The sequence below is a fragment of the Crotalus tigris genome, unplaced genomic scaffold, assembly GCF_016545835.1.
Source record: "Crotalus tigris isolate CLP2741 ecotype Arizona unplaced genomic scaffold, ASM1654583v1 scf7180000024375.2447938, whole genome shotgun sequence".
NCBI classification, from domain to species: Eukaryota; Metazoa; Chordata; class Lepidosauria; order Squamata; family Viperidae; genus Crotalus; species Crotalus tigris.
Genome location: NW_024100545.1, coordinates 83,493 through 98,253, shown reverse-complemented (window position 1 = coordinate 98,253; position 14,761 = coordinate 83,493). Strand labels below are relative to the sequence as shown.

General features: G+C 35.8%; 1 protein-coding gene across 1 annotated transcript; it reads left to right on the top strand.

The window, feature by feature from the left end:
• The first annotated feature begins 5,096 nt into the window (after nt 1-5,096).
• LOC120301278 (hyaluronidase-4-like) lies at nt 5,097-9,923 on the top strand. The gene is made up of 5 exons (XM_039328303.1): nt 5,097-5,978; nt 7,942-8,031; nt 8,312-8,641; nt 9,196-9,328; nt 9,733-9,923. The coding sequence occupies exons 1-5, from the start codon at nt 5,097-5,099 to the stop codon at nt 9,921-9,923; spliced, it is 1,626 nt and encodes a 541-aa protein (XP_039184237.1).
• The last annotated feature ends 4,838 nt before the right edge of the window (nt 9,924-14,761 follow it).

Sequence of the window (14,761 nt, the reverse complement as noted above, 5' to 3'; positions counted from 1 at the left end):
TCTTTCTTGTTAGTATTTGACTGATTATTTTTTTTTTAACCTCAGCTATTCTTTCATTTCGTTGGGAAGGGAAAATAATGACAATTGCAAATTTATTTATTTATTTATTTATTTATTTATTTATTTATTTATTTATTTATTCATTATTCATTCATTTAGTATAGCCACACAATTCAACCAACTGATTCTGAGAATCTTATAATTCTAAAATTCTAAAACAATTAAAATAATTTAAAAGATATTAAAACAATAAAAACACCACAAAACACTTATAAACAGCATCCATGATGACTAATCAGCTAATGTTCACAAGTAGTAGCAGAAATGAAATAATCCAGAAGCTATATTATACTAATATTTCCTTTCCTAAATCAATTTTGACTTTATCCAGATTAAGATGAGCAGTCTTTTAATCCTCAACATTTTTAGACATACAATTCATGCACATGTTGAAATGATTAGAACTTTTCTTCCAATAGATTTCTGCTGGTTTTTTTAATTTTTTTTTTTTTAAACTTTCCCTATTCCGCTTTCCTATGGGCTATATCAGCATCACTTGTTCTGGCTAAGACAAATGTGGCCATTCCAGTTTGACAGCTCCTGAACATTTTTTAGCAGTGAAAATTTTCAAAGATGCCTTTAGCTTTACAGCTGCAATGACTTTAATGTGCTAATCATCTAATGCCACTATGACAGAATTGATGTGAAGAATATCACTGGCCCATCCATGTCTCTTGAAAACATTGCACTAATTGAATTTGGGAATAATAGAAAGATGTTGCCAGCTTTAGGTCAGTTTTGCAAACTCCTGCCTACTAAAAATAAGAAGCTGAATTGTAATAGAAAAAAAACATGGCATATTTAGAAGGAAATTAAAAAAAGCTCATGTTTGTTTATGCAGTTTCTTTATGTGTGCCTAGATTTCAATAATTGCCTATATTTCAAGTCTGAATCCTGAAGATGTCAATTGTTCAGAATAATTTACACCACACATTCAAATTTAAATTGTCAACATTTTCTCTTTTTAATAGAGCTTTAACAGCTTTGATATAAAATCTATAGAGGGAGGAAACTGAGAACTACATTTGACTTTGATTATTATGTCACCTGTCACACAGGTAGTCCTTAACTTATAACCATAGTTTGGAATTTCTGTTGCTAAGCAAGGTGGTTATTAAGTGAGTTGTGCTCAAATTTATGTCCTTTTGCCATGGTTGTTAAGTGAATCACTGCAGTTATTAAGTGAATCATGAGGTTGTTAAGTAAATCTAGCTTTGCCTACTGACTACTGCTTGTTGGAAACCAGCTGGGAAGATTGCAAATGGCACTCACACGACCCTGGCATGTTGCAATTGTCATAAATAGATGCCAGTTGCCAAGCACCTGAATTTGTATCACGTTACCCTGGGGATGCTGTGAGGACCATACATAAGTCACATTTTAAAGTGCCATTGTAACTTTGAATGGTCATGGTTACTCATTGAATGATTGTAAATTGAAGACTCCCTATACTTGTGAAAGTAGACACTATTATGCAAATGAAATGTATGGGATCAAATAAAATAATGCATCTGACTAAATTATAATTTAGTTTACTGCATTTACTATATTATTCTCTACATCAGGGGTCTTCAAACTTGGCCCTTTTACGACTTGTGGATTTCAACTCCCAGAATTCCTTAGCCAGCCCTGGCTGGCTGAGAAATTCTGGGAGTTAAAATCCACAAGTTATAAAACGGTTGAAGAAAACGGCCAAGTTTATAAATGTGGTACTCTTTGCACCCGGCTCCTAGACCTCGTTACAGGTCCCAGCCAATCCACCTGCGTTTCGATCGTAATTTCCGTATTGCTAGCCGTAATTTCCTTGCTTTCCTTGCTTGTACCAATATCACCACCCTTTCTCCCCTCCTCATGTGACCGTAAGCCGAGCGGGCCCCTTAGTTTTATGTGATCAAATGTTTGTTGCCCGAGTTTTCGTTGTTTTTTCTCCTCACCTTCTCTCCTAGTACTCTCCATCCTCGTTCTCCTCTCATCTTTGCTAGTTAATATATATACAATATATATACATATACAACTTTTCTTGCACTGCTATTAAATGAATCATTGCAATTAAGTTAGTAACAGTTTGTTAAGTGAATCTGGCTTTCCATTGGTTTTGCTTGTCAGAAGGTCGCAAAAGTTGATCACATGACCCCAGGACACTGCATTCATCATAAATTCCTAAGCATTAGAATTTTGATCATGTGACTATGGGGATGCTGCAAAGGCCATAAGTGTGAAAAACGTTCATAAGACACTTTTTCAGTGCCATTATATACATATATATGGATTAATCCTCTTGATGTCAAGGCTTGTTCTACTCTTCTTGATATAATAGTATAGATCCTCAACAGAGATAAGTAGCCATTCTAAAAATGATTGTTTTCCTTTTAAAACCTACTGTTGAAAAGACATATATTTTTAAACTATGTTTTTAAACAAAGGCATTCCAGCCAGTGTTTGCTATACACCTAAATTAACACAAAACCACACTCTGAACTTTTCTTTATATAGCTTTGTTTTATTTTAAAGGTGCTTGAAATAGAATCCCAATGACTGACAGTGGCAAAGGAGAAGATCTACAACTCTACTGAGTTAAATTAAATTCAGTTAAGTTAAACATAAAAAGCATAGTATTTCTTTGGAATGAGATGTTTTTGATCACAACCTTAAAATCATGGTTATATATTTGTGGACCATGACCAATGATCTTGTAATATCCATTGATCTCTTATGCAACATGATTTTATTCACACGCAGAGTAAGAAACTCAGGCTTCCTATTTGTAGAACAGATGTTCCAAACTCCATAAGATGACAGCAAAGAGATACAGAAACCACTAACACTTGGTCATCTAGTGAGGCGGGATTAAGAACTATAGGCATTATAGTGTTATATTGTAGAAATATATAAATTAATTATTCTGAACCACCTAAAATTATTTGTAGTGATATTTTTGTGTTTCTTGTGCTATGTTAGGTTCCTGGTCAGTCCTTTTTGATAAAGTTGCATATGTATCCATTTTGTTGGAAGATTTTGCATAGACATCTATGTAGATGATGAAAACATAATTTCCAACAAAGTGGTCTGGCAACCTTAACAAAAAAACTTTTATAATGTTTCCATACATCAAAAACATCTCAGAAACCACCAGCAGACTATTACAACCATATGGCATCTCCATAGCACACATACTGACTAAACCTCTCCAAAACATCCCAAAAGACCTAGCAGCCCAGAAGAAAAAACAGGAGTCACCTATAGCATATAGTGTAAGAACATAATATGTAGGACCAATAGGTAGAATATTAGCAGAGCACATCCATGAATACCAACTAGCAGTCAGAAGATACGATGAAAATTCTTTAATTTCACAATACATGGACAAACTTAACCACAGTTTCAACTGGGAAACTGTGACCATCCTAGACCAAGACAAGTCCCAAAACACTAGAAAATTCCTAGAAGTCTGGACTCAGACAAATCGACCATCAATAGATACACAGAGATAAACAGGATACACATACCATTCAAAAGAGACAATCAACAGGCCAAGAAGGAAACAAAAAGACTTCTCACCAGCAAAAAATCCTCACCAGCAATCAAAACCTGATGAAATTAACAGAGATTACACCAAGATTAATACTAGATCAACAATCAAGAAGGAATTACCAACTCAGACAAAAAAGCTAAACAGTAAAGAACAGCGTATTCAAGGAACCACCAAGACCTCTCCCTCCAATACTGGCAGGAAAGCCGCCAGTATATAAAATGAGAGCAAATCCCACTGTCTTCTAGCACTAATTATATTACCTAGTTTTGTAATAAAGTATCTGCAGAAAACAACCAAGCTCAGAGAGCACCACAGAATCCATAGTTCAGTCTGAGGGCTACAAATATTTTCTTCTCTTGGAATTAATGAATACAAGCAAAGAAACAAAGTAAAGGTTAAAAACAAGAGGATATATATACAGTATTATGCAGCTCATAAAAAAAATTAAAAATGAAAAATAGATGGGTCATTTTTAGAATGTTGTTATGCTGATAGAAAAGTAACAAAGTTTATTTAAAAGGCCGGAAGTCCAATTATAAAAGTATATTTCCACTTATTTAGTTATATGGGAGTAAAAGTTGGGTATGTAAGGAAAATCATGTAAGTAAATCAAATACAGTGGATATGTGTTATTTAAGAAGTACAAGAAATGATAAGCTCCAGAATGAATGAATGTGGAATGAATATAAATGTGAGTGATGTATAAATATGTACTATATATTATGAATCAGCACTGAAATGCAGAACAAGTATACGAACGAAGAATGAATGAATTGAGAAGAAGACTCAGGAGATTTTCTTGCCAGAAAGAGAAGTGAAAAGATAATGTATCAAGCAACGTATGGATGGGTGTTGAAGCCAAGATGGCTGATAAGGACAGAAAGAAGCCAAGAGAGCCAGTGTTAAGCACCAGGCAAGACACTAGGAAATTGTGAATTCTAGTCCCATCTTTCCTATGAAAGCCAGCTGGGTGCCCTTGGGCCAGTCACTCTTTTCAAACCCAACCCACTCACAGGATTGTTGCTATGGGGAAAATAGGAGGAGGAAGTTGTGTTGAATATGTTCACTGCCTTGAGTTATTTGTAAAAATAATATTGGCTGAAAAAAATAGATAAATATATTGAGTAGCGTTGTATACATTTGGCTGATTTGGCTCTATTTTATTTCCTTTTCTTCTCTCATGTCTTAATTTCTTTGCATTACTCTTCTTTGCCATGCTTCTGCTTAATCTTACTTGATCCTTTGGAGCAGGGGTGTCAAACTGCCAGCCTGCGGGCCAGGACACGTCATGTGGAAGCGGCACCCACCCACCCCATTGCTGGCAAGGGCAAAACCGGCCTGATACGTTGTGTGATGTCATGTGATGTTGTGAGTTTGACATGCCTGCTTTGGAGAATAAAAAGATGGGCCTGGATGTTTTTATATGTCAAAGATTTTGATTTTCCTTGACAGTTCAAAATTGTTTTCTATTTCCTAGCAGGTCCGCTCTACATTCTGGTTACAGATGTCATTTATGTGGAGTTCTGTTTTGGCCCTGAAGTCCGCTCAGCTTCCAGTGTTCCAACGGATGCCTTTCATAGCTGCCTGGAATGCACCGACAGATCATTGCTCCATCCGATATAATATCACAATCAGCTTAAAAATGTTCCATGTGATTGGAAGCCCATTTGCCAAAGCAAGAGGACAGAATGTTACCATATTTTATGTCAACAGGCTGGGATATTATCCCTGGTACACATCACAGGAAATCCCAATCAATGGTGGCCTCCCTCAGAATTTCAGCTTGCAAACGCATCTGGAGAAAGCTAACCAAGATATTAACTACTATATTCCTGATAAGGATTTCACTGGGTTGGCAGTCATAGACTGGGAACACTGGAGACCCCAGTGGGAGCGTAACTGGAATACCAAAAACATTTACAAGAGACAGTCAAGGAAACTGATTTCCAAACTGCAAGAGAATATTTCTGCAAATGCTATCGAAGGTTTAGCTAAATTTTCTTTTGAAAAATGTGCTAAGGCTTTCATGAAGGAAACAATTGAGCTGGGGATTAAAAGCAGGCCCAAGGGCCTCTGGGGATATTACTTATATCCTGACTGCCACAATTACAATTTCCATGAGCAGAACTATACTGGCTCATGTCCAGAAAATGAACTCATGAGGAATAATGAACTGTTGTGGTTGTGGAATAGCAGTGCAGCATTATATCCCTCCATTGGCATTAAGAAATCCCTCGGAAGCAGTGAAAACACATTACGCTTTTCACAGTTTAGAGTGAAAGAATCCATGAGGATTTCCTTTATGACCTCACATGATTATTCTCTCCCAGTCTTTGTATACACTCGACTAGACTACAGAGATCAGCCATTGTTATTTCTTTCTACGGTAAGCTCTCTGGAGATCATCAGTTGCTTCTATAGAACAAATGCACCATTGCCGTGGACCAGTGGAACTCTTAATCAGGAACTCTTAATTCATGTTTAACTTCAACCAAGACTGCCTAAGGGCATTTGATTGGCCACAATGGGAAAATAATACTGGATTAAATAAGACCTTGCTCTGATCCAGTAATTTTCTTTTTAAATTCTTAAAAATACAGGACAAATTCTCTCTCTCCTTCACTGTCTTCCATTTCCCAGATAACTAACCACATCCTTACCAACACATTCCTATTGTTCCTGACTCCTTCTTGCTCCCTCAGACAATTACCTAACATTCTGCTTATAGTGAGGTCCTTCCTTTTCCTAATACAACTCCTAGATTTGATTAATGGCCATTGTCTCTAGTTGGAGTGGAAAATCTGTGAATTAAGTTGTGAAGAGTCATTGGATTGTGGTGGAGATGCAAGTTAAATAAATACACATTTATTCAAGGTATCAAATCTATTTGAATGTCAAGTAAGAGAAGCATAATGTCTAAGTATCCGGAATGCTGCATGATCATCGTTAGCCCTCAATTCATTTCTCTTCTAAACCAACATTTTTTCATAGTAAAAAAAAAAGTTCCTTGACATATAGAATTTCAACTTTAGATATTTTGTGGAAAATCATTTGAAATGATTTATTTTAATACATCACAATATCATATCTTGTTTTTGAGTGCAGACATGTTACGTTTGAAGAATTATTTGCTTCTTTCCTTTTGATTGAGGGTTCTCACTCCACTTGTTAACTAATGACCCAGGATTTATTTGTTTATATAATTTATGCTTTCATTTGAATATTTAAGAGCCGAGGTGGCACAGCAGTTAGGGTGCAGTACTGCAGGCCACTTTAGCTGAATGTGTTCAGCAGGTCAGCGGTTCAAATCTCACCGGCTCAAGGTTGACTCAGCCTTCCATCCTTCCGGGGTAGGTAAAATGAGAACCCAGATTGTTGGGGGCAATGTAAATATATATATACATTGCTTACTGGTGTACACCGCTTAGAGAGTGCTCGCACTTAAAGCGGTATATAAGTCTCATAAATAAATAAATAAATAAATAAACATTTATAAATCTCAGGTTTGGTTTGTTATATTTGAAATCAACCCAGCATGAAATGAATATACTATATGTACCAAATAAACATAATCACATCCATTAAAGATCTTAGGGCTTCATCTGCACAATGCATAAAGCCTGGCTAATTTCAACTTCTCTCTCTCTCTCTCTCTCTCTCTCTCTCTCTCTCTCTCTCTCTCTCTCTCTCTCTCTCTGTGTGTGTGTGTGTGTGTATTAGCATATTCAGTTGGTTACTGTATGGTTCATTGTATTGTTATATTTTGTTTTGAGCTTCTTTTTTCTCTATAACAATTACATGCTTTACATATAATGCGACCTGAGAAAATAGAAATAGGACTGAAATAAATATAAATGATATAAACATTTTTTTTAAAAAATAGTGATAAAAGTTTTAAAGGAGACGTCTAAAATTCAGTCACCAGGAAAATGGCCCTAATTGTAAAATATCAGGGAAACAGTCTGGAAAAAAATATTAAGTAGATATATTTTTACTTTTATTCCCTCCTCCAATATTCTAATGTTGAATAATATCTGATCTCATTTTTGAACAGCAAGATTTTTCTAGATTCATGATAGAAAGCATTGATGGAACTTCTATCTTATCTTCAAAGTGAAATGCTATAACTGAAATAACAAAATATCCTTACTACAGTAGATATAAAATTGACTGACGATGAAACACATTAAAACTTTGAATATTTGCAGCAATTAGTTACTAATTCTTCTGAAAGCTTGGCTGCTCAGAATGGGGTGCCTCATAATAAAGCGTTAATGTGCCGGTTTTTAATGGCACCAGTGATGATATACAATATTTGACTGATAATATTTTCTTCTCTTCCTGTGTAGCAAGATCTTGTCAGCACAATTGGCGAGAGTGCTGCCTTGGGAGCTGCAGGAATTGTTATTTGGGGAGACATGAATTTAACATCATCAGAGGTAAACTAAAGTCATTGTTTTAAAATCTTTAACTTGCCTAAAAGTTCTTCTTTTGACATGAGATTCTTTAATATAGTAGACTCAGTTTTTATCTATCCATTCTTCCTTATGCAAGGTCAGATTATGAGTAGAAGCTTTGAGGAACATTTGGCAAAAATCTATAAGTTTATTTCAAAGCTTTGGAAAGTAAGGTTACATAGGGTTTTTTATATATATATTTATGGTATAGACACAACACTGGACAGCCTTCCCATGATTCACATATTCTTCTTTCTTGCAGGCCAATTGCACAAAGGTGAAGGAATTCATTGCTACTAATTTAGGTCCCTACATCACCAATGTAACCAAAGCTGCGGAGGTGTGTAGCCAACATCTGTGCCAGAATAATGGAAGGTGCATACGAAGAAATTGGAAAGCTTTGGATTATCTTCATTTAAATCCTCAGAATTTTCAGATCAAAACTTCAGAGAATGGAGTTATTGTGAGAGGGGTAGCATCTTCAACTGACCTTCAAACAATGGCAGAAAAATTCACTTGCCATTGTTATCAAGGATTTGAAGGAGGTGATTGCAGGAAAATTAAGACTTCTGGCTGGCAACCAGGGCACTCTGTCAGTTTAATCTCACCCAGAATACTAATTATGATAAACTTTGTTTCCTTCATCTTTTGACAATGTTGAGATTTCTTTTTGACAATGACAAAGTAGTAATTCCCCATAAGATCTGTTGCTCCAGAAGAGCAATGGAAGTGTAAAGACAGTTATTGTATGAATTATTTCCATGCATAAGATTGTAGACACACATAACACCATGAAACCACAGTTTAACCCACCATGGTACAGTGATCTTGGCCTGCAACAGGCAAACATCTGCAGTGATTTATGCTGCTTATATAATGGTGTCACTAAATATTTTGCATCACACCTGACATAGTGATGCAAATAACATTATGCTAATGATATAATCTCTGCAATTACATACTTTAATATTTAATGGGCATTGCCTAGAATAACACATCTCCTCCCCACCCCACTTTCATTCCATTAAAATGAGATGTCACTCTATAGGAGAAATCTTGAAACTAATGCATGTAGCATTTTTATGTGCTTCTGCGAGCTAGCTTTTTGGTGCTTTCCTATTCATGCAAACATGTAAAAATTGGCAGGCACATTTCGTACAATCTGTCCGCTGGTTTTATTCCAATGTCACAGCAGTCAAAAGGAGCAGTAGTGAAGTCTCAAGTACCTTTCACACAATCATCAACTTTGCCCCATTCAGCATTATTTGTACAACACTTGGTAAGTGTCGTCATCATCCCCTCTTTAAGCTCTATCAGCAATTCTTCCAGCTCGCTAAGATGACAATGCTCAAAAAGGCAGTTTATTTTACTGGGAAGAGAAGTACTTCAAAAAGGCCCTAGAATTCACCTGCAATGAAGTAGTATATTGTAACTCCTTATTCAGATACATGCTTACCTACACAACATTGTGGGTGGCCAAGAATCATTTATTGGAAGTAGTGTCAAAATACAAGGCAGTCCCCTTGGTGTGACAAAGAGGCATGCTATATGGGCATGGTGCTTTATAAAAATAGAATAAGAAAGATAGACTTCATTCACCACTTCCAAATAAGGTGACTCTTCTCTGAATTACGAAACCAATTCTTCCAATTTTTTCTCTCATTACTTTCATTTGATCTTCAGGCACCTACACCGATGAGGCAAATAAAAGGAGAGCAAACAATTCAGTTTTAATTCTGGATGAGGCATTTGTCCTGAGTTCAAGTGTGCCTAAAGTAAATGGGAGAATAGAGATATGGATCATCCCAATTGCCAATGCCTTTTTACCCATCAGCTTGGATTTCTCTAATTCCATTCTCAGTGCAAACATTTGAACTGATTTTCAGCTAAGCTTAGATTTATACAGAAGCTCTATTAATGTTCCCATCATTTGTAGGTTTCTAGGCTTCCAGAATTTAGAAGAAGCTTCTAAAACATGTAAGAAGTAAGATGCAATTATTAGAAAGGGAGGTAGTAGTTACATCGGGTTGTAGTATGGTTATTTGTTGTTATTGTGGTTGGTCACACAGTCAGCCAGATATTTAGGGTGGATTTGCAATTTTTATCAACCTATTAAGTCCTTCCCAAGGACCTGGGCTAGGCAGATGTTGTTGTTTCATGGTGTTAAAGTTGTTGAATGATGGATTATTGAAGTCTTGAGTTTAAAGAGCAAAATGGATGCCTTAAATCTTGCAGATACACACTCCTTGTTTAAAGCATGATACCTCTATACATCTCTGAGACTCACAATAAGTTTAATTAATGGATTAATTAACTTAATTATGACAGGCAATTATTATATCTTGTATTATGAATTAACATTATTATTTGATGGGAATGAAATGGATTAGTGAGAGTAAGGAAATTATAATAAACCTTGGTTCAATGGATTGGAAGAGTTAGTCATTAGTAAAAGAGGATTATTGTGCTACAGGACACATAAACCAAGCATTTTTCTTTATTTATTTACCAAGAAGTAAATAAAAATAAAAAAGCTTTTCTGTAAGAAATTGGATCAACCCTCCCCAAATAAGGAAAGTGAAATAGTTGTTTCAGTAAGCATGTGGATCTAATGATATATAGTGCTGTTCTGCAGTTGGAAGTGTTACTTTGCTGTATTTTATCAAGAGGATAAAATACAAAATTTTCCTGCTAAATAAAGCTCATTAGCATAACAAGCATGAAATATAAGCAGCCATTTTTACAGGTCCAGGTTAATGTATGAACAAGACATAACTGCAAAAAAAAGCTATTATGCATAATATAAATAATAGTACCAAACCAAGACAAGAACATAATATTACATAATATATAGCACATACATTTTAAGCTTCGTAGTAATAGTATTGTGCTATTTTTATTAAGTTCAGTAAAACTAGGGTATATAAAAGTATATATTATACTGTTAAAACATAGTTTCCTCACTTCAGCCCAGTCACAGCACAAACATATCTTGGCAGAATCTTCTTTTTTCCTACTATGTCCCCAGTATGTTATCTTTACTTCATCCCTAGCCCATGATGAGACTGGCTTAAGTCATTTTTAATTGTAGTAGCATTCAAAGAAGGTGTTCCTCCTTATTACAACATGACTGTAGGGTGCAAACAACCAGGGCCACATGTAAAGAGTTTGAATGTAACTACTTTATTGTTCAATGCCTATTTCACAGGAATCAACCCGGACTGATACTTTCACGTAGGAAAAGATTAGGTAAGGTTCAAAGGCATTTGGGAATGGGGATGACCTTGCCCTCTTGTTTTTACATAATGATTCCAAATAATTTCCTGTTTAAGCCTTCCCAACTGGGATGATTGGTCTCCAACAATGATCCAATGTAGTCTCAAAACATGTAACATTTGGTACACTTTATCTTACTTCGGAAAGAAGTCAAATTAATATAGGGACTTCAAACAGAAGAAATAAAGGCAGGGTAAGGATCGGTAATGGGGGAAGGTTTCATATTGGTATTGTTTTCTTCCGGTTTAGGAGAAAGATTCTAGTGGTTCTCCCTTGAGTTGGAATATTGATAATGTCTTTATCTTCTTCAGGGTTCTCTGAATGCATGAGTTGGTTTTAATTCTTCAAGTCTAGTTAGGCATCCATATAACCATCATTCTGTTTTGGTGGTAGAGAGAGAGCAAACAGATACTAGAAACTGTGGGAAGGAAATAGAAGAGAATTGTAGTCTAAGTGAAAAAACATAACCCGGATGTGAGAAGATGGCATTTTAAAGAGATCCTCTCTTAATTTACTCACTGTAACTCTAGCTTGGTGTGAGCTCTTTGAGTTTACAAGAATCTGGTTTTATAACAGACTAGCATTTAAGAGATAAGTCTGACATCCATGCCACTTTTACTTCCACAGTCTTGTCCAGATGTGGGAGGCTTTGCAGGGCACAGCAATAAATAGCCTGATTTATATTAACTAAAGCCCAGATAGAAGCTTTTTGGTAGCAAAAGGAGTTTAGGTTAGAATTGGAATGGGCTTTGTTTTTGTTTTAGAGGATATAATATTATATTTATATAATACATAATGAGGAACTGTCTCACTCTAATGGTATTGAGCCCACACCACCTTGCTGGCAGAAGGGACATGCTACAGACCCTGTGGGTCAAGGAATTCTGGCTGGTGGGGTCCAGGAGAACACCTTTTCTGTCATGGCTCCTGCCTTTTGGAACCCTAAGGTGAGATCTGCACCTTTTTGGCCTTCCGAAAGGGCCTAAAGACCTGGCTCTGTCAATTGGCCTGGGGCTCCAGTGGGAGTATGTCATTCTGGAAGTGGTTAATGGACTAAGATAAGACCCCATTTCCTCCCTGTGTGCATCTTTGCCATATTGGCTAATTTTAAAGACAGTTTTAGCGTTACTATTTATTATTTTATAGTTTTAATGTTTTGCCTTGTTTTTACTGATTGTAAGCCATATAGAGTCACTTTTATGTGAGATGGGTAGCATAGAAGTTAAATCAATTGATCGATCGATCGATCCATCCATCAATCAATAGTATAATTCTCGCCTGTTTCCCAGCTTAAGGTGGAAATGATGCTGACAATTTTCAGCAATGATGGCTAAGTAGTCTGAGCCCACAAAAGAAGAATCTTAAGGTTTTTTTTGTAGTCCTGGGATTTCAGATGCCCATAATTGAATTAAGGATACTGCTATAATATATGCTGGGTGGGTTTTATGCTTTCAAAATACATCTTAGCTTAGTCTTTATCTAAACATCCTGACCCATGTGGAAGTATATATACATTTATTTGTACATACAAAATCTTTGCTCCCTTGCAGTTAGTTGCAATGAATGCAAATTTGCCTTATGAAAGTTAATGTTGCTTGAATGAACCTAATGAAAGGGATTTTTCCAGAGGACTCATGTGATGAGTACTCTAAATAACCCACACATGGATAGGATCTTTCCTTTCCCTTCCTAGAGCCACAAACCGAAGACTGGTGTAAGAAACATGCATTTAAAATGAAAGAAGTGTGATCTATTGATCTATTTTAATGTTTGGAAAGGAGTTCTTCAGCACTCCCTCTTCCCTGGCATTATCCTGCATTTAATCTTTATCATTTGCAATCAGATGGAAGTCATTTTGTGGCTTTTATTGCCAAATTCCTAAATGCTTGCTAATCTATTTTTTATTTATTTAGCTTTGCTTGCAGGAAAATCAGGTAATTTTGATTATATTCCATCCTCTGGGCCATTGGATTGTTGCTATAAAGATCCATATATCCCACTGGTGGTAAGCCCTATCAAAATCCAGGAACCTTACTCCTAAGTAGACCTATGGAGGCTAGCCCTCTAAAACAGGGGTTTCAAACTGCCAGCCCACGGTCCGGTTGGATCATATGGAGGTCACGCCCACCCCAGCTCCATCAATGCAAAAAAAGTCACGATATATCATAATACATCCCGTGCACTAAAACGTGGAGAATAGAAACAGAAAATTAATCTTTCATAGCCTTTTAGAGGTTGTGCAGATTTTCACAACTTAGCTCTGGTACAAAAAAATGATCACCTTTCTTGCAATGTGACACATGTATTTTATATCATTTGTAGAGAAAATTGAGAGCAAGAATGGGGATTTCTCATCTACTTAGAATTAAACTTTCTTGACAGTTATCCTCAGCTGGATACTGCTATATAAAACTATTTTACAGTCAACCACTAGGTGGTAGCAAAGAGATACATATAAAGAATTTGAAGAACAAGTTTTTAATTTAGAGTTGTTCCAACTGTCTTGAAATGGCAGGGCTATACTGATGATTTTGTAAATTCCTAAACATGTTAGATTTGACAGATCTTATTTAACTGGAATTTTACCGCTGTATTTATTAATATATTTACAAATAACTTTGTGCCAAGAATATTCCAGACCAACAGACAGAATAAAAATTAAAATCTAAAGCAACAAACTCACTCAGAATCTCAGCAGAAAATCAACAAGTAAAATCAATAAATTAAAACCAGCTCAAAACATTGTCAGTTAATATAGCAAAGCAAACACAAGGTGAAAATATGAGTAGAGTTAGTGAGCTTCCAAACTTGAAAAATCACATGATTCAGTAACATCAGCTGAAATAAAATATCAAACAATAAATCTCTTTTCTTTTTATTGTGGAGAAATTAAAAAGGATCAACATCAACATTGAGAAGAACTTTTCATAATGAATTACTATGCCAAGGCTGATAAATTAAAAAAAAAGGTAAGAATATCTAATTCAGTAGACACTACCAGGCAATTTGATTGCAGTGTCTTGCTTTTATAACTTATTTAACCTTCTCTGTTCCATGCTCCAATTCCTGGAAGCTCACATGGCCCCCAAACCTGGATTTTCTACCCAATGTTGGTATTTATTTTCAACTCAAATATCCAGGGGGTTCCGAAAATTGTCTGCACAGCCAAAATTGTATTCTCTGTATTCTTGCTTTTACCACAGTGTCTCTCTTACAGAAATAAATATCTGTGTGCAGGAACTGTTGTCCTTTGAGTGACATTAATGATTAATAGCTCATCTGGAGGTGATGAATACTCTGAATATCTGGATTTCTGAAGGGGGTTACTCAGTTTGAAGAGACTATGATCCAGCCAGCTTCTCTTAAAGAGTATTACCTTGCATTCAGGATATCTCTGGTGATTTTCAAACATGTCTTTTCTCTCTAAAGAAAAATG